Genomic DNA, 24,415 nt, shown 5'->3' on the forward strand with positions numbered 1-24,415 from the left:
TGTGTAGCAGGTTTAAAACAAACTAAAGGAAGAATTTCATCACACAGCGCACAGTCAATCTGTGGAACTCCTTGCCAGAGGATGTTGTGAAGACCAGGACTTTAACAGGATTCAAGAAAGAATTAGATAAATTCACGGAGGTTAGGTCCATCAATGGCTATTAGCCAGGATGGGTACGAATGGTGTCCCTAGCCTCTGTATGTCAGAGGCTGGAAATGGATGTCAGGAGAGGAGTCGTGTGATGATTACCTCTTCTGTTCATTCCCTTTGAAATACCTGGCATTGGCCACTGTTGGAAGATAGGATACTGAGCTAAATGGACCTTTGGTCTGATCCAGTATGGCCGTTCTTATGTTCTTATGTATGTGAGCACTAATACATTTGGACTATGTCTACACTACAAGGTTTTTGCGCAAAAACAATTGTTTTTGCACAAAAACTGGTGGAGCATCCACACCTCAAGCGTGTTTTTGTGCAAAAAAAAAAAAATACAGTAAATCTACAGGACAGAGGGCTGCCAATAGAGTTATTCCTCTCTCCATGGGGAATAACTCCTTTTTGTGCTATAGCTCTTGCGCAAAAAGGCAAGTATGGATGCTCCACAGGGGTTTCTTGTACAAAAAGAGCCTATCAGAAAAAGCACAGGTGCTCTGATGGCCATTCTGTTAATGGCAATCAGAATGTTCTTGTGCAGGAGCGTCCATGCACTGTGGATGCTCTCTTGCACAAAAGCGCATCGTTTTTGCAATGTGCTTTTGAGATGTGGATGCACTTTTGTGCAAGAAGTTTTTGCAAAAGATCTCTTCTGCAAAAAGTTTCTTGCGCAAAACCCTGTAGTGTAGACAAAGCCTTAGACTCCCCCCAAAGGTGGATAAAATATTACTACTCTATTATACAAATGACTACCTGAGGCGAAAAGGCTTCAGTTCTACAAAGTATTTAAACCTAAAGGTGAACATGAATGAACTGAACCATATGTTCAAGTGCTTTAGTGAGATTTAAATGAGCTGTGTAAGATTGCACAGAAGGGCAGTAGCAGAGTCAGGAGTCCCAGGTCTATGCCTTCAACCACAAGACTGCCTTTCCATCTCACATGACTTTCAAATAAAAAGTCCTTAAAAGCATACAAATGAGTAAAGTTTTCATAATTTTTATAAAAAACAAAGACATACATATTTCATTACAATACAGCAATATTAAACAGATATATAATTGACACTATTATTTCACCAGGAATCTCGAATTATACACAGTATGCGAACCACTTCTGAAAAAAGACTGTGAAAAGAGAAAAGAATATATATGCATATCAGTGACACATATCAGCTTCATGTAGAAACATCTATACTTGAGAGGAATGATGGGCCTGTGATTATGGTGCTAGCTTCGGATATGATAGAGCTGTGTTCATTTTCTTATTCTACTACAGTTTTCCTGTGTGAGCTCAACAATGTTACATAGTCTCTCTATACCGCATTTATCTAGACATATATAACAGAGCTTTCCTACCTTACAAGGATGTGGTGAGGACAAATATATTAATAATGATGAAATGCTCAGGTAAGATGATCATAGAAAGGCCCTAGACATGTACTTCAACGGGGCCTTATGCTTTTTTAAACTCAACCATTTAAACAGCAATATTATCAAGAAATAGCAAAAATCTATTATCAGTTAATACATTAGTTGGTATTTCCTACTTAGCAGTGTCCCATAAAAGAAAATATTAGAATACAACATTTAAGATAATGAAAATAGTGCTATTAAAAATCACCATTTTGGAATCAAATTTAAGTTTGTTTTGTTAGGATGAAATATACATTTCTTTTTTATTATTAAGAATAAAGTCCTCATATGTAGCTGTGTTATGGTCCCTGTGGTGCAAAGCTGCCATATAGCTATACTTCTTTATCTTTTGTTTAAAGAAGCACTCAATTTCAAGTGTTTTATTGACAGTTAATGAATTTGTTGTTACATGTTATCATATGGAAGAGCTGTTTCACATTAGAGCAAGTATGCATGGTCACTTAGAACAAATCAATAGACACTTTGCTGTGGCTTATAGGCAAATAAAAGATCTTCATTTAGTGATGTGCAGCTAAACAAATATCTGCCATGAAAGCTTTTACGTATGTTGTGTATCTAGGCTGTTTAACTATCATTTATCATTTTTCTCTAATTATAGTGGAATCACAAGTACAATCTCAATCTCTAGTGCAAGGAAACAACATTGCTATTTCTAAGGCATATTTATTGCTTTTCAAAAGTCTTTCAATTTTACGTGAATGTTATTTATAAGAAGAATCTCAAGGCCTAATCCTTTTTGTTTTTCAAGAGTAGTTAAAGGATAATATTTTTCTAGTAGAACATAAACATATTTTCCTTCCAAATTATGTTAATTCACAGATAATTACATGTCTGCTATGCTTTTTTAGTAAGTCAAGCAATTTTTGATTAAACATATTAAATAATTTGTTATAATGAACCTGAGCGTTGTTGAAAATGCAGATAGGAAACAGACTATACTAACTGGCAGTGAGTGACTGAAAAAGTTTGATTGGATGACTGTAGCTCTTGTAATGGACAACTTAGCATTTTATAATTAGAAACAATGAGTAGCTCTATCCAACTAGAATTTAACAGCCCATAGAAATGAGTTATTATGCTGATAGTTCCTGTCTATAAAATTCCCCCCTCCCCATTATTCATAATGAGGTATTTTATTGTAGTTTTAGAGATACTTAATTGTGAAGTGGCATGGCAAAGTGGCAGAGATCTACATACTACCAGTAAAAATTGTGAGCAAATCTGTTAGATTTACTCGTGAGCACATCAAAATCTTGGGTGAATAGTTGTCTTGCACTTAGCTTTATTCCACATCCCTCAAAGGAGTTGTGTGTTTGATTTTCAGTGTTTGTTTCTCCATTTTACAGAACTGTATATTGAAAAGATATGCCAGTTTAATTATGTGAGTACTGTATTAGGTTTTTGTTTACAATGGTGGTTTTCATCATAAAAATTCAAATTAAGAAAGCTCTTACTGTGGATATCTAGAGGATAAAAGCTGTAGACAATATGATTCTACAAAATAGAACAGTGCTCTGATTGGGTTAACACAGTATGTATACATTTCAGCAAACTACAGTCTCTTACCTAAATTGATGTGAGATTTATCTATAGGTACGTTGATACATATTCAATATATTTCAAGTGCCATATTGAATCCTCAGGTGCACCTAGAGCAACCACATTGACACAGTATATTGACACAAGTATTATAACTGAGTGCATAATTCAATCCTAGTAATATTAGACAGTGAATATTGTAGTATAATGTTACTGTGAATGATTTTCAAAGAAGGCTTAATCTCTTGTCGAAAGGGTGTAACTCTATGGGTATGTCTAGACTACATGTCTCTGGTGACAGAGGCATGTAGATTAGGCTACCCAACATAGGCAAAATAAGCTGGGGAAGGCTGGGGAATGAGGCATATTTATAAATGATCTGGAGAAAGAATGTTCTTTACAAATCCATGCTGGCTGTTCCCTATCACCTTGCAACTTCCAAGTGTTTACAGTGTTTATAATTTTAAAAATCTTCATTGCTTCAGTTATAGGCTTAGAAATCAGATTTTTTTCCAGGGACTAATTCAGAAAATACTTTTAAACTTTCTTTTACTGCTTTTTTAGAGTGTAGTGATGCATTTAAGAGAGTGTTTTGTAGATTGTTTTCATTTGACCAAGTATAAAAATAGACAAATTGCATGTAAAATAGTCTACTATATTATTTATTTAGGATAGAGCATAAGAAATTTTCCTTGACTCCTTAGGAGATTAAATAGTAGTAGCTTAGGGTATGTCTACACTACAGCACTAATTCGAACTAACTTAATTTGAATTAGTTAATTCGAACTAAGCGAATTCGAACTAGTGCATCTAGATCTAAAAACTAATTTGAATTAGCGTTTTGCTAATTCGAACTAGCATGTCCACATTGAGTGGACCTTGAACCGAAGTTAAGACTGGCCAGAACCAGTGCCGGCAGGGCATCAGGTTAGGACTTAGAGTATGGAGCTGCTGCCTCAGGCTATCTGAGGGCTGTGCTTAACGGGACCCGACCCCCACCCTGGACAGACAGTTCTCAGGGTTCTCCACCTGCTTGTCTACCTCGATGAAGGACAGCAAAGCAGTCCTGTCTTGGAGTGCCCTGAGTGCCCACACTCGGCACATCACAGCACTCAGCCATCAGCCCAGCTGCACTTGTCTCAGGCTGCTATCCGGGGGAGTCAATCGGGGGGCTGTCAGGATCCAGGAGGCCCTGCAGGAGAACTTCTACCCCGAGGAGCCCACAGAGCCACTCCAGTCCTCCCCATCGGGGGCTCGTGCCCCATTCCTCCCTCACCTCCTTCCACTTACCCCTCCCTAGCCTCCTTTCCTGATATAAAAAATCAAGGACATGTGTATTCAAAAATAGAAACTCTCTTTATTTAACAAAACTGGAGGTGAGGGGGATTAACCTCTGGGGAGACTGGGGAAAGGAGGTGGGAGAGGGGAAAGAGAGAGAGTGGGAGAGGGGAGGAGGAAACCTGGGAGGAGGGAGCTGGAAGGGGGAAGACAGGGGAAGGAGGAGGGGAAGTATAAAACTGTGGTACGCCATATCTTCAGTACTGTGTATAGATGTGGTCTCCTCACCTCAGAAAAGATGTTTTGGCCTTGGAAAGGGTTCAGAAAAGGGCAACTAAAATGATTAGGGGTTTGGAACAGGTCTCATATGAAGAGAGGCTAAAGGGACTGGGATTTTTCAGCTTAGAAAAGAGGAGACTGAGGGGGGATATGATAGAGGTCTATAAAATCATGAGTGGTATGGAGAGGGTGCATAAAGAAAAGTTCTTCATTAGTTCCCATAATAGAAGGACTAGAGGACACCAAATGAAATGAATGGGTAGCAGGCTTCAAACTAATAAAAGAAAGTTCTTCTTCACAAAGCAAATAGTCAATCTATAGAACTCCTTGCCGCAGGAGTCTGTGAAGGCTAGAACTATAACAGAGTTTAAAGAGAAGTTAGATAAAGTCATGGAGGTTGGGTCCATAAAGTGCTATTAGCCAAGGGGTAGAAATGGTGTCCCTGGCCTCTGTTTGTGGAAGGCTGCAGATGGATGGCACAAGACAAATGGCTTGGTCATTGTCTTGGGTCCATCCTCTCCGGGGTAGCTGGTGTTGGCTGCTGTCGGCAGACAGGCTACTGGGCTAGATGAACCTTTGGTCTACCCAGTACGGGCATTCTTACGTTCTTATGTTCTAAGCTCAGGGCTCAGTGTTGGGGGTCTCACTGGACCAACTTGATTTTCTTGCAAGCCTGCTCCTGGGTTCGCATGTGGCCTTTGGTGTCCAGGATGGCATCTATCCTGCCCTACACGGCCACTTTCCTGTGCCTAGTACGGAGATTGTGAACGTTGGAGGCCTCCCCCAAACCTAGATGAGGTCCACAATCTCCGCACTAGACCAGGTGGGCGCCTGCCTCTTGCGGCCCCGGACAGGCTCCTGGGAGCTGCCAGCCTGGTCCTGGGAAGAGGCGGAGGGCTGGGTGGCAGTGGGTGGCTGGCTCATGCCGTGCCAGGTGCAGGGTCTGCTGGCTTGCACCTGGCACGGGCACTATAGCCAGACCATGGCCCTTTAAGGGCTCCGGGGACAGGAGGGGGGCATAAGAGTTTCCCTGGCTTGGCCCAGAGTGGCCACCAGGGCAAGCTGGGAAGGGCTAGCCTCCCACTAGTTTGAATTAAGTGGCTACACAGCCCTTAATTCGAACTACTTAATTCAAACTAGGCATTAGTCCTTGTAGAATGAGGTTTACCTAGTTCGAATTAAGTGCTCTGCTAGTTCGAATTAAGTTCGAACTAGCGGTTTGTATGTGTAGCGCCTATGAAAGTTAATTTGAATTAATGGCTGTTAGTTCGAATTAACTTGATAGTGTAGATATACCCTCAATGTAATACTTGGACTTACGTGGAAGATACGTGATTTCATCAATGTGAATAGTCTCGCCACCGATGCAGATCACAACTTTTCCATGCCATTCTGTTTGGTGTGATTCTCATCCATTTCCTTCCATGAATCTTCCATAAAGATCTGCCCAATGTGCTGGAAGCCTTCCTCTTGTTCTTTTCACATCTCGTGGATACCAATGGAGTATATCTGCTGTCCATCTTTATCTCTCTGTCTTGATACATGTCCAGCCCATCTCCTTTTCCAGTCATACATAATTTGGATGATACCATTGACACCACTTCTTGCATGCAGATTGTCAATGGTAATATGCTGCAGCCTACTTACACCCATGATACATCTTTCCATTGCTCTTTGGGTGGTTTTCAGCTTTGATTCTTCTGTAAGCAGGGGCGGGTATAGGGCAGGGTGAACGGGGCGGCCGCCCCAGGCCGCGCTCTTCAAAAAGCCACACGCATACGCCGTGGCGCCGCTGCACATGCACATGGCGTCACTGCGCATACGCCGTGGTAAAGTGGGGGGCCCCGCGGACTCACGCTGCCCGGGGCCCCGCAAAACTGTCATCTGCCCCTGTCTGTAAGCATTCTTTTCCAAGTTTTGAAGCCATGCGGCATTACTGGAAGGATACTGGTGTTAAAGAGACAGGCTTTTGCGGTGATGGTAAGTTGGGAATCAGCAAAAATACTGCGTAGATTCCCAACCCAACATCTTCCTCCTGCTCAATTCTGGGCCCAACTCAATATCCATCTGCAATGCTCGTCCAAGATATACATATTTATCCACCAGCTCGACGGACTGTCCATCCAACTGCATGACATACTCTGAATAATATGCATTTTTCATCCACTTTGTTTTTCCTGTGTGGATAATCAGACCAATCTCCTTTATGTTCTTACCAATGTCATTGAAGAGAATTTGCAATGTTTCAGGTTTTGACACAATTAGAACGCTGTCATCTGTGAAAAGGAGCATTTGAAGAACCTCACCATCAATCAGAAATCCATCTTTCACTTCAATCCTCTATGAGAAATCTTCCAGAATGCTGGTAAACAGTTTTAGTGAACAAATGTTCCATAGTAGTAAATATATACCTACGGATCTTTCCCAGAGTAATTTGAACTAATTACTCCCCAGTGCTTTCTGGGGCTCTAAGTCCAAGGCAGCACATCCACATTATCAGAGCTTGCCTCAGACTAATTTTAAGGCTTCTCCATAGTGTGAACACACTAGTTTGAATTTGTTAAATTGGGAGTTATTAAATGGAATTTACTAATTTTGAAATAGATTCCTAGGGTAGACATGGCCTTAAATATTCATCTCACTTACACTGATGTAAATCTGGACTAACTTAATGAAAGTAAATAGTGTAAAATTGGAATGGAATCGGAATTCATTCCTGTATGTATAATATGACTGATAATGGAAGCTTTGTTGATATAGTTTAGCTTCATCAGCCACTGGTGGCCTACAATCTCTGCTTATTTTCCCAACCTAGACAAAACAGTTCCCTGCTTATTATTCTCCTCAGATAGTACTCTTATTGTTCATAATGGAAAATACTTTCAAACAATAAAAATAACAGTTATTTGTGTAGTTTAAACATATGTGCAACATTTGATTCACAGGACACAAATATATAAAATGATAGGGTTTGCATAGTGAGCAGTGATCACCCGTCAAATGTTTCCAGTGATATATTTGCTATTAGACAAGTAACTGTATGTGATAAGATGTCTGGTTCCAGCACCCTGCATGGAATTATTTATTGATTTCAGTTGCATTTGGAATTTCTGTTAGAACAAGCTGGTTCCCATCCAAAGCTCTGGGGGTATGTCTACACTACCCCGCTAGTTCGAACTAGTGGGGTAATGTAGGCATACCGCACTTGCAAATGAAGCCCGGGATTTGAATTTCCCGGGCTTCATTTGCATAAGCGGGGAGCCGCCATTTTTAAAACCCCGCTGGTTCGAACCCCGTGCAGCGCGGCTACACGAGGCTCGAACTAGGTAGTTCGGACTAGGATTCCTATTCCAAACTACCTACTTCGCGCCCCGTGTAGCCGCGCTGCACGGGGTTCGAACCAGCGGGGTTTTAAAAATGGCGGCTTCCCGCTTATGCAAATGAAGCCCGGAAAATTCAAATCCCGGGCTTCATTTGCAAGTGCGGTATGCCTACATTACCCCGCTAGTTCGAACTAGCGGGGTAGTGTAGACATACCCCCAGAGCTTTGGATGGAACCAGCTTGTTCCACGAGGTGTACCGGTAGTTCGGAATAGGAATCCTAGTCCGAACTACCTAGTTCGAGCCCTGTGTAGCCGCGCTGCACGGGGTTTGAACCAGTGGGGTTTTAAAAATGGTGGCTCCCCTCTTATGCAAATGAAGCCCGGGAAATTCAAATCCCGGGCTTCATTTGCAAGTGCGGTATGCCTACATTACCCTCCTAGTTCGAACAAGGAGGGTAGTGTAGACATACCCTGGCTGTTCTTGACGTACATTTAAATATACAGTAAGTTACACAGCATAAATGGTTTAAATCAGTAGCCCTGCTGTTTTTCACAATATCTTTAATTTCTAGTCATTTGATCAATTTAGTTTAACCTCTTACCAAAGCTTCTCTCTAAACAAAAAGTTTGTCTTCATCTGCCAAACCAGGGAAGTCTCATTAGCTCCAATCCAAGAGTAAAAATGGTCCTGTGTTCTCTTTTAGTCAGCAAGAACTAAGGAGTAAAAGAGGAAGTCTTGTGGGAACTACTTAAGTCCCAGGTGATTCAGAGTGACATACAAAATCTTTTAGGCTCCTGAACCGGAATACCACCTGTTCTGATAGTGATAGAAATGTAGCCGTGTTAGTCTGGGGTAGCTGAAGCAAAATACAGGACAATGTAGCACTTTAAAGACTAACAAGATGGTTTATTAGATGATGAGCTTTCGTGGGCCAGACCCACTTCAGCCTGGACCACTCTACACGAGAGATCCACTTCCTGGACACCACAGTACAAATCAACAATGGAAAATTAGACACCACTCTGTACAGAAAACCCGACTCATACAGTTACCTACAAGCTTCCAGCTCCCATCCAGAACACACCACACGATCCATCGTCTATAGCCAAGCCCTTCGATACAACCGCATCTGCTCTAATCCCACTGACAGAGACCAGAAGCTTCAGGATCTCTACCAAGCATTTATAAACCTCAACTACCCACCCGGAGAAATAAATAAGCAAATTGAAAGAGCCAGACGAATACCTAGAAACCATCTACTTCAAGACAGACCCAAGAAAACCAACAATAGAACACCACTTGTCATCACCTACAACCCCCAACTCAAACCTGTCCAACACATTATCAATAAACTACAGCCTATACTGGAACAGGATACCATACTCCAAGAGGCTCTGGGAGACAGACCCAGAGTCTCCTATAGACAGCCACCTAACCTCAAGATGATTCTTACCAACAACCACAGGACATACCACACTAATACCAACCCTGGTACCTTCCCTGGCAATAAACCCCGTTGCCAGCTTTGTCCACATATTCATTCTGCTGATACCATTATTGGACCTAACCAAGTGAGTTATAAGATCAAGAACACATATTCCTGCGCATCCAGAAATATAATTTATGCTATCATGTGCCGAAAGTGTCCGTCTGCTATGTACATTGGACAAACATTTCAGACACTTCGCCAAAGGATTAATGCCCACAAAACAGATATCAGACAAGATCACAAAGAAAAAACAGTTTCTTACCATTTTAACCATAAAGGACACTCTCTCAATGACTTAACCACCTGCATTCTGCTACAAAGACCTTTTACATCTGCACTTGAAAGGGAATCCTCTGAACTGTCATTCATGTTAAAATTCGACACTCTCTGGGAAGGAATGAACAAATACTCAAACTATCCTACCCATTACCAAGATAGCTTCCCCAATTATCACCTCTAATACCATTAGCTCACAGACATCCCACTCTCCCCACCTCTAATATCATCAATTCACAGACACTTACCTTCCTTCCCCCCTCCCCCCGCATCCCTCTCCTGTTCTGAAATGTGATTTGTCCTTTTCATATGTGTTCATTTTTTTAAAATTGTATCCTTTGGTATATATGGTTGTGACTATTTTCTTCCACTATTTGATCTGAGGAAGTGGGTCTGGCCCACGAAAGCTTATCATCTAATAAACCATCTTGTTTGTCTTTAAAGTGCTACATTGTCCTGCATTTTGCTTCACCTGTTCTGACTCACTGATTAAATCCACTGGGTCTATCTGCCATGAGTCAGTAGAGTCCCTGTAACTCACTGTAGAGTCTTAGAATATGTTAATTTACTTCAGAATGTGCTCTAGGGAAGAATTCTATACTAGCAAGGAGATTGGCTGGTGACTTAGTAGGCCTTTCCCACATCTGCTTTTCATGGTGTGTTGCTTTTCTGCTTCTTTTTTTTTCAAGTTATTAAGACTATAGGAAACAAAATATCAAGGGAAAGAAGAACAGATAAAAAATAAAAGAAATTAAAACATGTGTAAACTTCCTCCAGAAAGACCAAGATCAGTGCTCAATAGCATTGTGAGTAAGCATAAACATTTAAAATATGTGTGAGTGGTGGGAACTGGTAATGGGAGAGCTACTCACTTATGTCCTGCTATTCCATATGATTACTGGTATTTCAGCTGGACCTGTGCTATTGACTTGTGCTTTTGGCTGTATAGGAGATGGTATTAAGGATCCAATTGATGAGCAATGACAGATCACCCCTCCCCCCCCACACACACTGAATCCCATAGATATCAGTTAGGCTAAGTACAGGAGCAGAAATGCATGCACACTTACTACAAGATATTGAGTTAAGCCTTCAGGAAGTTTAAAGGCAAAAAGGTATGCTGCATGTAGCAATTATAATAATACATAGATGCTCTAGTGATAAGATTTTTGTATATATAGACATCAAATATTGTTTGGTGGGCTGAAAGAGTGACCTAGAATGGACAATGATGCTCTCAAGGTGTGATTCCAGCATTGTATTGTATTATCAGATACTTCCAAATGCAAAAGAGTTTCTTTAAACCTCTATCACATACTCTCTGTCTCTAATTCATATACATAAGGTATATACATGTACAGATTGAACCTTGCTGGCCTGGCACCCTGAGGATCTGACTGGTTCTGAAAGAGGGAGTTTGCTGGACCAAGGGAGGTTGGCCCCTCTGCTGATAGACTCTAGGCTTTTCTGGGATCTGTCAGCAAATTGCCAGGCTTCTAGAGTGCCCCTGGGCCACTGGCTTCCCAGCTCTTTGGCCATCCCCGGGCTGCTGTGGCTCCACTTCTCCAAGGATGCCACACTCAGCTGCTCTGGGGCAACCAGAGCTCTGCTGTCCTGGCTGCCAGGGCTCTGCTGTCATGAATTACCAGGGCTTCACTGCTCTGCGTCTGGATGGGCCTCCCAGCTCCTCAGCCAGCCCTGGCCCTGCAGGGACTCTACAGTTCCAGGGCCGCCAAAGCCCAGCTACTCCAGGGATCCTGGGGTTCTACTGTCCAGGGGTCACCAGGGCTCTGCTGCCCCAAGGCCGCTGGGGCTCCTCTGTCCTGGGACTGCTAGGACTTCATTGCTCTGGAGTCACTGGGGCTCTGCTGTCCCAGGGGCTACCGGAGCTCCATGGGACTGCCAGCACTTTGCATCCCTGAGGGTGCCCCAGGACTCCAGGCCTCTGCTGCGCTGAGCCGCGGCTCTCTAGTCCAGAAGCTCTTTGGTCCAGCAACGTCTGTGCTCCTTCCTGCCAGACCAGAGAGGTTCAACCTATATAATGTACTTTATATATTTTAACACATTATGCAACATTTTGTGTATAAAAATATTTTGATAAAATCTAGTTTTTATGTATAAGCTGAATTTCAATAGAAATTATAAAGACTCTATGACAGCAGTCTACTCATATATGCATCTATATGTCATTTTAGAAAAGCATGACTCATGACTTTTTGCTACTAAACTGATTAAACTTAAACTGACAGGAGAGTCACTGATCAGATTGATGTTCTCAATGTCCTACATTCAATAGAGTTTACTCTTGATTTATTAAGTTTCTAGATAAACATGATTTACCTAGTTTCTTGTGCACCTATTTTTTCTGTGCTTTTTGGTAATTGGCATAGTAGAAAGATTATCAGTGCCTTTATATTTCTGTTCCCTCCAAGGTTACTATATGTAAAAAAACCCAAAATGTATTTCATTTCCTATTATAGTCATTGTTTTTGTGATTTTAATTATTTTGATTCATATTTTCTAATAATGATGGAAAATGTTTGTTTTGCTAAATTTTATCACACTTAACAGAAGGCTACTCTGGAGTATTAAACTTTTTCTCTGATGGTGTAGAAGTACAGAATGATACCTTCAACAAATGCATATATTTATTTTTTTGTTTTTGGTTTTTTACTTATTGACAAACAAAGCTTACGATGAATAAAGTAATTCAACTATCAGTATAGACTTCTGTTCATGATTGCTATATGTGACAATGTTACAATAACAGATTAACACATGATAAGTTTTGATTAATGCAGATTTACAGGCCTATTATTATTATTAATGAATCAATGTTATCTTCTGTTCATTTTGTACTTTGCCAAAAATGAGTATTTTATTAGATTAAAAAAACATTGCAGTAATGAATGAATGTCAGTCACATAATTATCAGTCTGCTCCTCATCAGAACTTCAATTTGAAGTTTTGTTTTTCGGTTAGAATTACATTTAGAGACAACTGCATGTTAAAACCATCTTTTGAGTTATGTAAAGTAATTCCCTCTGTCTAAATGTTCCAAAGAAAATTTGTAACAAGCTATAGAGGGAGTCCTATGAATTCTAATGAAAAGGCTGATGTGATAAACAAGAACTCTAGAAAGAGCTCTGCAATTGTCAGTACTGTGGACTTCAGGTATTGGAGGTCAATCAGTGAACAGTGCCAGGTGTGACAGAAGTTTCTCTTGAGGGGTGACGATGGGGATTCAGGGATGTAAATAATTAAAATACATGTTTCCTTAAGATTTGAGGTTAGTTGTATTCAGTGCATGGGAGTTGATCTGGGAGGGTCCCCATTTTGGAGTGATATAACATGCCTCTTGACACTTTAGTGGGTTAGTCTGAACCCTCTTGTTCTTCTCAGCTATTTAGTGGCACTGCTTTAGAGGAAGACCACAACCTTAGCATACTATGCATGGTTTCTCTGTATCACTTTCTTCTGCATCACTTGAATCTATGGCAAATTACAGAAAAAAAAGAAAAGGAATGTACCTACATAAATAATATGATAAGCATCTTTCCATAGGCTCCTTTTGGTGTCATTGTAGAAGTATGTCTGTGAGAGATACAGCAATGTGATATCCTCATAGGAGGATATGTCCTGTGTTAGTAAAAACTTCCTCCATTAAGGAAGAGGGAGGTTTTTGATCTCCCCAGGTCTAGTGTTTTACAATGGGTGGCAAAATACACATTAGAATTTGATTAAATCATCTTAGACTTTAAAGTAAGTTTGTATATACATCGCTGTGTCAGCTCATTAACGCTTGGCCAAAGTACATAGTAAATTTGTTATTAAACTTCCTCTCTTCTCCTGTGGAAGTCAAGCACAATCATAAATTCTTCCTTCCTTGAATTTGTTTATGCTAAAGTCTTTTCTTTCTCCAAATTATGTTAGTTTTGGTACATACTGTTCTTTTGTGAATAAGTGATTTTTTTTATTCTCATGGCTTAGACAGACAAACATTTTGCAAACAGACATTTACTTAAATGTTCTTGTATTCAGTTACCAGTTCCAGGTAATACACCAGGCAAATAGAAGTCATTTTTTTACTATTGATGTAAGTTAGGTAAGAAATATTGAAACAAACACAAATATGACAGAGACTAAAAATTAAAGGGGGTGGACATAATAAACAGCAAATCCACTTAGGCATTATTATATGGCTGGCAGACTTTACGATGGCCAGGCAAGAGATTTAAAAAATAGCAATGTGTCATAAGCAGTTATTATATTATGTAGGTACATCTTGAGAAAACTTTCAGTTTGAGTCAAACACCTGCCTCTCCTGTAATAAAATGTAAGAATTTTAATATTTCTTTGATTGTGAGGCCACATCAATTCAGTTCTCTTATCAACTACTTGTTTTTAAATGTAAGAAATGTAATTTTGTTGTTTTATCAACTTTTTTTTAATGTAAAGAATGTTTCCTACCTCCACTAATACCATGTCAAGAAAGATGGCTGAAATACCCATTCTATTTACTGGAATAATATAGTATTGTAAATCTCATATGATCTCAGTGTGTTTTGAACTCAATAGTTCCTAGTGTGAGCTTTATTAGTACAGAGAAACAACATACTTGCCCTCTCTTAGCAGATCTATATATTGGTTTTGATTTTTCCGCTCAAATTATCTATGTAATTTTAATTTTAGTTTTCAAATCAATAAATTATCTTATTCTTATATTTCTCTGATATTACAAAATATACACTATCCAGAGAATTTTTCTCTTCTCTTCAATGTCACTTACATTTTCTTATTTTCAGACTGGACACAAATGACTGATGGGCTTCTCCTCCCCTCCTTAGTTATAGTAACTCTCAAGTAATTGATTTTTCAAGCCTACTTTCCACTTTTCTAAGTTTCTTTACAACTTTTTTCAGTGTCTCTTTAAACACTTACTGCTTGCCTACTTTTCAGTGTAATGTAGCATTAATGTCAATTCCTTTTATTGTAATTATAATTGATTGGTTTTTCCAGGGCACACTTAGGCCATGTCTACACTACAGATAAGACTGAAGCAGCTGCAGTCGATCTTTCGGGGTTCGAACTAGCAAGTCTAGTGAAGACATGCTAATTCGAACTGAGATGGCACTCCGGACAATTCCAGACGTCCTGCTTCTATGAGGAGTAAAAGAAGTCAAAGGGAGAGTGTGCTCCCTTTGACTTCCCACAATGTGGACAATGCCAAAAATTGAGTTAAGATACTTTAACTTAAGCTATGTAATTAACGTAGCTGAAGCTGTGTATCTTAATTTGAATTTATTCCCTAGTATAGACCAGGGGTTAGAGAGTTTTTACTATGTCAGAAGTTCTTACTATTTCTACAGTTTTTCCCTTCAAGGGTATGTCTACACTGAAGAGTTTTTCCGGAAAAACTGCCATTTTCTGGACAAACTACACTTATGTCCACACTGCAATTGTGTTCTTTTGACAGAAAGTTGAAAGAACGCAGGGTTTTTTCCATCAGTGGCAAACCTCTTTCTTTGAGAAAGAAGCCTTTTTCCAAAAGAGCTCTTTTGTAAATATGCGTGTGTGAACGGGAAAGAGGGTTTTTTTTTTTCCGAAAGAAGAGACCTTCAAGAAAAAGCACATAAGAACATAGAATGGCCGTACTGGGTCAGACCAAAGGTCCATCTAACACAGATGCCCTGGTGACCACTCCATCCATAGTAATCACAACTTAAATAATGTGGACACTATCTTTCGAAAAAGCAGCTCGTTTTTTTGATGCACTTTTGCTATATGAACACTCTCTTCTTTGAAAGAAGTTTTCTGGAAGATCTCTTCCAGAAAAGCTTCTTCAGAAAGAAGACTTCAGTCTAGACATGGTCCTACAAGTACTGGAAAGATTTCTTGAAAGGATAACTTTCAAGCCAGTAGATATATTTGAAGTGTGACCCCTATGTAAAGTTCAGTAGTTTGGAACTGATTTTCAGCTTTAGCCTATAATTTGAATCCAATCATATGTCCTGAGAGAGAGAATCTGTCTCAATTTACATTTTATTACACAATATGAGGACTCATCACTGAGACTTAGACAATATACATTACAATGTACTATTGCCCATAAGAGTATTACTAAATGAATAGGGAGAAAAATTCTCTCTCCGTTCAGAAACTGATACTTTCAGGTAAGCATATGGGGTTTTGGTAGGAAAACATACAGAAAATGTGTTAAATCATCCATGTTTGATAAGAAAATAAAAGAGAGACAATGGACTGGATTCTAATCTCAGTTATGCTGGTATAAGCATAGAATACCTGAAATGATTTTTACGGAGATATTTTCTAGTATAACTAGAATCAGATTCTGTTTCTTTTTTTTACAATGTACTGAAAGCTGCAGAGCTTTGTATCAAGATGCATTATTTGCCGATAGTTATGGGTCTTTCTCTCTCTCTCTCTCTCTTTCTTTCATGGTAGTTATTTTTTAAATAGATATACTTTATTTTTTTAAGTTGCAGGACTTACTTTGTTTATTATTACTTTAAACTATATTACATTATAGAGTTAAATGTTGGTATTGTATACATTGGATTGGTATAATCGTAATGGGTCTAAAATATTGATGCATGAATCTGAAATATCTTCAGTTCAAACTGCTGAAATATAGAAAAATAGGTTCATGTCTGAATTTTTGTAATATGTATTTTCTGTATCTGTCCAAAAGGTGTGTCAGCAGATTAAGGAAATTCTGATCAGTGGTTGGTAGGAATCTCTGCAATTACCCTGTAGCTCACCCTCAGTTGGTATGCCCACAGGAATGAAGTAATGTATTTCATGCTAAGCAACATTTTTTTTCTGGATGCTTACAAGAAGGGTTAATGAATCAGCATGTCTTTTGGATGGCCAGAGGGGATTTTTTTTTTTTAGTTTTAGCAGTTCAGGCCCTGATTCAGCAATGCACTTAATCACGGGCTTAAGTGCTATGCAGAAGTCAATTCTCAGCTAGCAATCTTTGTTCCCATTGTCTAGATTCTTTATTTCTTTCAAATAAAAGATCTGATTCTCCCCTCACATCTGTGAAACTCAGTGGAGTTACATGAAAGAAAACAAGCTAAGTGAAATCAGAATAAGAGATAAGGGTTCTTTTTGTATATCGCATATATTATGTGTTATATGTATGCAACAGATCCCTTATTCCTGCCAAAGCCAGTCATGTTTGGTGGGATAAAAAAGCCAAATTATTTGGGCTTCTTCAACTTTGCATAGGAGCCAAATGTTTTTTGTGTTTTGTTTTGTTTAGCCTGGTGAAGTCTGCCTTGATAAAGGAGATGTTTACAAACTTCTTAGAAAATCAGAGTGCAGCAATATTATGCATGGGCTAGGCTGGTAATAGCTAATCATAAAGCCAGCCCTTATGCTTGTTTTCTAGCATATATTGCATGCCTTGCTAGATACACTTTACTATGATGATACTCAGAGCACAGTCTGGAGAAATTAATTTAAGATAACACAGTTCATTTTTTACATCTTGCCAATCCTAGTCATATCATTGACACCACTGATACAATTTGCTATGAGAAATCAATTACAGGAAGCCCCACTGGCAAAAGTATGCCTAATGGGAATATACACATAATTCTGGGTTTGTAACTGTGGTTTGTTGTTACCATTTGAGCTTAAAACAGAGCTGAAATGCCCAAAAAAGGCACAGAAAGGGAGGTCAGAGGCTTTATTGCATTCTCTGCACATGTTCTGGAAATGCATAGAAGTAAATACTGAGGCTAGGTCTACACTAGGGGATAAATTCGAATTAAGGTATGCAACTCCAGCTATGTTAAATACATAGCTGGAGTCAAAGTATCTTAAATTGCACTTTGGTGCCATCCACACTGCGGGAAGTCAAAGGGAGCACACTCTCCCTTCGACTTACCTTACTCCACATAGGAGCAAGACTACTGGCACTGACGGAAGCACCTTCTCAGTTCAAATTAGCATGTCTGCAACAGATATGCTAATTTGAACCCCAGAGGATTGACTGTGGTAGCTTCGATTTTCTCTGTAGTATAGACTAGCCCCGAATGAATGATGCTCCATGGTGGGAGGATAGCAGGAATGGGAAGTGGACACTCTAGCCAATATGTTTTCCATTGACACCAGTTGATTTCTATGCAGGATATCGATGGTCTTGGTTTTCAGAAACCAGATGAGCAGAATACAAACGTTAATTAGACAGACGCCAACAGAGGTGGATTTGATTTGCTTATGAATTCTTGGGCTTCATAATTACTTGCCCAAAGATTAGTAAATTTTAAGTAGATATTACTGATAGCTTTTAGAAACAGTAGACTGCAACTTTTCACTATCAAAAGGTAAAATCAAGCTTTACTTTAAAGCTGTGTTTTAATTAAAAAGACACATCCTTAAGACACTGGAGCTATGTCAGTGTGCACCAGTTGAGAATCTGTCCCAAAATGTCACATCTCTATAAGTAATTAATTGCTAAATATAACTCCAGTGATTGGTTTAAATGTTCTGTATCTGATACTGTATTTTATTCCCTGAATAACTATTGCGAAGTAATACTCCCTCTCCCTCTAGGATAGACACGGCTTTAAGGCAAGTATCGGTACTATGGCTACATCTAGTCTGCACCTCTGGTATCCCAGAAAAGCAATGCCAAGTCCAAGGAACTCAGCGAAATTGGAACTGGAAAATTTTTTGAAAAAGCGGATGCACTCTTTCGCCGTCCCTGTAAACCTCGTTTTAGGGATGTGTCAAAAGGAATGTGTCAAAAGAGCACTTTTCCCCAAAATTTGGCACCATGTAGATGAACCAAATCTCAGAAAAGCCTCTTTTGACAGTAAAGCAGAAAAAGATACACCATTTGCATACTGCAAATTGCGTTTCTTTTACCAACTTACCATTGCAGTGTAGACCTCGCCTTTATGTCTTCTAATGTCTTCTGGTAGAATGTTGGAGTTTGTTCTCTATTGTGATTATGATTTATATGTAGGATAATATGTATTTGTTAAAATCAGTGTACTAAAGCAAAAAAGGACACTATTTGAAACATTGTTTCTTCTTTTTATTTACAGCTTAGCTGGAAAATAGACAAAGCCTGACAATGCCGCCAGCAACAACAGAACCACAAAGCACTCCCCCAGATGGAGGATGGGGCTGGGTTGTGGTCTTTGGGGCTTTTATCTCCATTGGATTTTCCTATGCATTCCCAAAAGCCATCACAGTGTTCTTCAAGGAAATTCAGGAGATCTTCCACACATCATATAGTGAAATAGCTTGGATATCATCAATTATGTTGGCTGTTATGTATGCGGGAGGTAAGGCATTTGAGAAACTACCAAATAGTATAGCTATTTAGAGTTTTGTGTAGTTTTAAATATTGTAAACTTAATTCCTGTTGCTTGTGCACATACTCACCATACACTGACTTATCATGGCATAGTTATAGCTACTCCATAATTAAGGTTGCATCTATGTTTCCATCATTAACCCGAATATTGAACCAACTCCTGATCTATTTTTTTTCTAAAAAGTAATATCAGTGAAGGCTAGGTCTGGAAGCAAGGTAAGGTTGTTATACTTGTCCTGGATTGGACAAAAAGGTTCTTCTAAAAGATTCTAATGTTAGCACTTTATAGTCAAAAAGCCCTCCCAAAATTACTCACTCACTCACTCACTGGTTCATCTAGTTCAGATAGAGGTCTTGATACTTACTGCAAGGTGTTGAGCATACCAGTGGGGTGCTGAGTGCTTTCATGCTCAGAGCCTCACAAGAGTGCCCCGTACCAAGTATTAGTTGATTGAACTTAAATTTAGAAAATTCAGATTATATTAATATCAAATGTATGTGCCCCCTGTGGTCTCTCTGATGGCACTTTCCCTCAGATATTAGATTTCTTGTTCTTACCTGTCTTCGGTGGAATCTCATGACTCTTAGACCAAGACCTATGTATACCAGATGCTTATTGCCCTGGAAGTCCTACTGGTTTTCAGGTATCTGCAGTTCCTTCCTTTGAGGATGGAAAGGCCAGTGAATAAATATTACAAGATATCATGTTTTTTAAAACAAACAAACAAACAAACAAACAAACAAACAAACAAACAACTGCATTTAAGGCTAGAACAGATAATTATTACACATTAGTAAAAAAGGACTAAAAATAAAACTTGTACACATATCTATCTTACCTAAAGTACTAGAGTCCCACAACGACAGCCAAAGCAAACTTTGCTTCTTCAGGCATCCCCATGAGCTGTTCTGTCTGAGTATCTTTCTCCATACCCTGGAAAGTACAATTTTAAAACCCTGTTGGGTTTCTTCATTCTCTGGGAACTTCTTTAAGTGTTGGTGGGCTTGGCTCCCCTGATCAGACAAGTACTATAGTTTCTCCAGGGGATTAACTCAGAGTTATCAGAGACAGTAATTCTGGTTTTGTCATTCAATGGCAGTGGAAGATAATATGTGACTATTATAAGACATCACCTTCCTGTCTGGAATGTTCCACATGGTCCTTCAAGGGACAATGTTTAGTCAACAAATATTTGTACTTAAAATAGGCCAGTTGCAGATTAAAGGTATGTCTATACTGCATCCCTCTGTCGGCAGAGGGATGCAGATTAGGCAGGTCGACATTGCAAATGAGGCAGGTATTTAAATATCCCGTGCCTAATTGGCATAAAAATGGCCCTGCATTTTGCCTACTCAGCACTTTGTCGGCAAAAAGCGGCAGTCTAGAGGCGGATCTGTTGAGAAATAAAGCTTTAATATCAGGCCCTTTAAACCTAAAAATAGCCTATTAAATAATTGCTAGACTTATGATTTCATTTTTAACAAAGTAAGATCCTAGCTCCTTTCCTTATAGACACAGACCTCATAGCTCCTGGCCTGGGATGTTGAGGTAGGAGTCCTAAGGCAGGTAATGGAGTGACTATAGTACTTTGTACCATGTCTGTTCTGGGGAAGGCTGAAGGCTCTTGCATTAGCTCCTTCTCCATGAAAAATCTGGGAGGCATAAAAGTGTCTTAAAGCCATTTTTGCTTCCTTTTCCCCTTAGCTGTGACTTCTGTGCAGGGCCACTGAGGGCATGGAGTCTGTTTTTAAAATGCTCTTCCCTGCAAAGGTTTGTAAAAGGTAGATTTTCCCAAAAACCTTAAGTAAGGCCACTAGGGAATTACTTCAAAATAATTTATTTTGAAATAGTAACTCCTGAGATACCTATTTTGAAATAAGATTATTTCCTAAGGAAAGTAAGAGTTATTATTTCAAAATAACCAGCCCCTTATTTTGAAATAACGTGCTTGGTAGTGTGGACACTCTGCTTGTTATTTCAAAATAACTTCCTAGTGTAGACCAGAGCTAAGTGTTTTGTTCCCCGGGATTAATGTTTTAATTTACAAAACCATCAATATAATCTGTCAGTTTGGCCTTTAATTTTTCCCAGTACAAATGCTAATGATGTAATATTCAACAAAGTGAGTATTCATTTTAGTGGACCACAAAGCAGTTTATTTATATTACCACTTATTTTTATTTAGTATTTCTTCAAATCCGATAGCCGGCAATTTGCGAATTTCCCATTTAATCTAGACTAACCAAAAGACACCTCAGTCAATGTAAATAATGTCAGTACAAGAAAGCTATGTGAAGCTATTTTGATGTCTTGTTACAATACTAAGAGTGGTCAACCCTGCCCAACATAACCTTTCTTTGAAGCTACAGCTTCTGTATAACTACTTCCTAAAAAATAAACCATTTAGACAATCACTGGCAGAATATGAAATAGGCAATCCCTAAGAAAAATATTTGAGAAAGAAGTCATTCTATTGTTTCCCCTCTCTGATATGGTCATATTTGCATTCTAGCATTTGATGTACTGTAATCTGAAATAAGCAGGAGGTACAAGCTGCACTGTTTATTATGAAGTGAAATAGGCATATCTAAAAGGTTCCTGGTACACTTTGTTCATCATACTGCTAATTAAGGTAATTTGAAAAAAAAACCTTAAGATCTGACAGTCATTATGGCTTAGCTTTCAATCTGCTAATCACCTCAGTGGGGTCACTGAGTAAGTTAGATTCTTTTCAGAGGTTCTTTGCTTTAGAGGCTGCAGCCTCTTGCAGTAATTGCATCTGTGTGGCAGTAGCAAGATATTAACTTACCTTTCAATGTTTGAAAAAAATGAAACTATTAAAAGGCATTCAGCAAAGAGCAAAAAGAATGTTAATTATGTTTGTCACTTACTTCGTACTTAGAATAAATGGCATTAAAGTATAGCAGGCCATCTGGCAATCCATATGGTCTCCCAGAGTCCTGGTGAATTCTAACAAATAGGTCAAGCAAGGTGTTCATCCCATTAGGAAAGCACTAAGCAGAGACGGCAAACAATATGAATTAAATCAATATGGAATCTTTTCCCCCTTTCAATCTGATATAATGCACACTTATATGGTTTTAACAATGAGCACATATGAGCAATCTTTATCGTTTTTTAGTTATTTTCTGTTTGTTCAAGCTGATTAAATTGCTAATGCTGAAAATAGAGTCTTCTGTGTGATCATAGTACATAGACAATGGGCAGCCAGTGGCAGTGAGAGCTACCCATATTGTTCAGTCTGTGTAGTCTGAATCATCCTCTCTAGAGAAGAGCAGTAGTTCAGTCTCCATGGCAACTCATTCTTCTGCCTCTCTTGAGCAGAAACTGTCAACTGTGTTAAATTAAAGGTGATGGTTTTGTGATGGATTCTTGATCATAAGGGACTGAGATTGAGACCACCTAACTTATTTTACTGGAGGCCAAGACACAAAACGTCATGATGTCAGTGGCTATAATGCAACTTATTTTTATCTACCTATAGACCTACTTTTATAGTTATAAATATAGATAGATAAATCCTTGCTTTCTCTTTATTTCATAAATTCATGTTTTTACTCTGCACAGAATTAACATCCAAAACATAGCCACAGCAACACAAAAGGTTTCCTCCAAATGGTTGCCTTCCGAGGGATCAATCAACCTTCCATTAAAGCCAATGGAAAGATTCTCATTTTCTGCCACAGAAGTTTGGTAGAGTCCTTAGTGACAACTATGAAGACAGTTCCATGTGATATCTCAGTTCACCTTAGACATGTTTCACCCTATGTGTTAGTTTTCCTTTGGAAATAATATTTGTTTTTACCATTAGACTCTGTTTTAATATTGGATTTTTCAGTGCTAACTTCCATGGGGGCCCAATAATGATTATTTGGGTTTGGTGCTAGATTTAGAAAGATAACATCACTAAGGCTATGTCTACACTACAGAGTTTTTTTGGAAAAATGGCCGTTTTTCCAAAAAAAAAATTCACTTATGTCCACACTGCAATCACGTTCTTTCAGAAAAAAAAATGGAAAGAACAGAGGGGTTTTTCCAACATTGGTAAATCTCTTTCTACGAGGAAGAAGCCTTTTTTTCTGAAAGAGCTCTTTTGGAAAAAGACATGTGGATGGGGAAGAGGGAGTTCTTTTGAAAGAAGAGGAAAGAGGAAAAAGCACAGTTGCCCTGGTGGCCACTCCATCCATAGTAATCATAGCTTAAATGTAAGATAGCATCCACACGAACGGATGCTACCTTTTGAAAAAGCGATTGCTTTTTCGATGCGCTTTGATAGTGTGGACGCTCTCTTTTGGAAGAAGTTTTTTGGAAGATCTCTTCTGGAAAAGCTTCTTCTGAAAGAAGCCTGCAGTGTAGCCGTAGCTTAAGAGCTAATCCTTCAACTCTTCAGAACTGCAGAATGGAACATTTCTCTGAAAGAAAGGTGGGTATCTGTGATTGAAAGAAACAAACAAACAAACAAACAAACAAACAAACAAATGCTATTTCCTTGTACAACTTCAAAGTCCCCTGCCATTGTCTGATAACTTTTCACAAGGAAACAGACAAATACTATGTAGGGTAAGATAAGATGGTGTCATATTATAGTCTTTATTAATTAAAATAGTCTTCTTTCCCTCCTCATCCACAAGTTCTGGTAGTATTTAAAATTAAAGTCCCACATGCATGATATAAAGGAATGGCACTAGGGGTAGACCATGGTGTCAGTGAAAACTAGCATGATGCTGAGTGCCCTTAACCAAGGCTCCCTCTAAGTTGCATAGAAGCACAGCCCTGCAGCTGCTTAATCAGCAGCTCCCCAGTCAGGTAGCTCCCTAGGGAATCTTGCCCTTAATTCCCACTGTCTCAACATCTATTTCAATGGGGGTTGAGGAACCAGAATCTATCAGGACTGACTCTTAACAGTTGCCATAGTTCATCCAGAGAAAGATCCATTTCCATTATGAGCAAAGTATTTTTTTTAAATAGATCATTTATAAAGAAATTTATGATTCTTCTGGAATGAAATTTGCTATAGAATCTTAAGTAATAATTGTGACTTTTTTATATTAGATAGGTTCATATGGTGAACAAAAATTACAGTTCACTTTTTCTTCTTTCTTTTTTCCATATCTGAAGCTATCTGTGTATTATGATACTTATTTTTATATAGCATCAAACTTAGAAAAGGATTTGTTCAGAGGACAATTAAAAAATAACCTACATAAAAAAGTTTCTCTCTTCTTTGTTATATATTAACCAGGAAAATAATTTTTCACGTGAC

At 38.9% G+C, this 24,415-nt stretch overlaps 1 protein-coding gene across 3 annotated transcripts in view; it reads left to right on the plus strand.

The window, feature by feature from the left end:
• Positions 1-24,415, plus strand: part of SLC16A7 (solute carrier family 16 member 7) — a 141,783-nt gene that overhangs the window by 58,062 nt on the left and 59,306 nt on the right. For all 3 annotated transcript variants that reach the window (XM_075930713.2, XM_075930720.2, XM_089779579.1), the window contains exon 2: positions 18,856-19,098. In XM_075930713.2, coding sequence (XP_075786828.1) covers positions 18,885-19,098 — 214 coding nt within the window. In that variant the 5' untranslated portion in view covers positions 18,856-18,884. The remainder of the gene's footprint in view (positions 1-18,855; positions 19,099-24,415) is intronic.

This window comes from Pelodiscus sinensis, chromosome 1 (assembly GCF_052426305.1).
Source record: "Pelodiscus sinensis isolate ZL-2025 chromosome 1, ASM5242630v1, whole genome shotgun sequence".
In the NCBI taxonomy this organism is placed as follows: Eukaryota; Metazoa; Chordata; order Testudines; family Trionychidae; genus Pelodiscus; species Pelodiscus sinensis.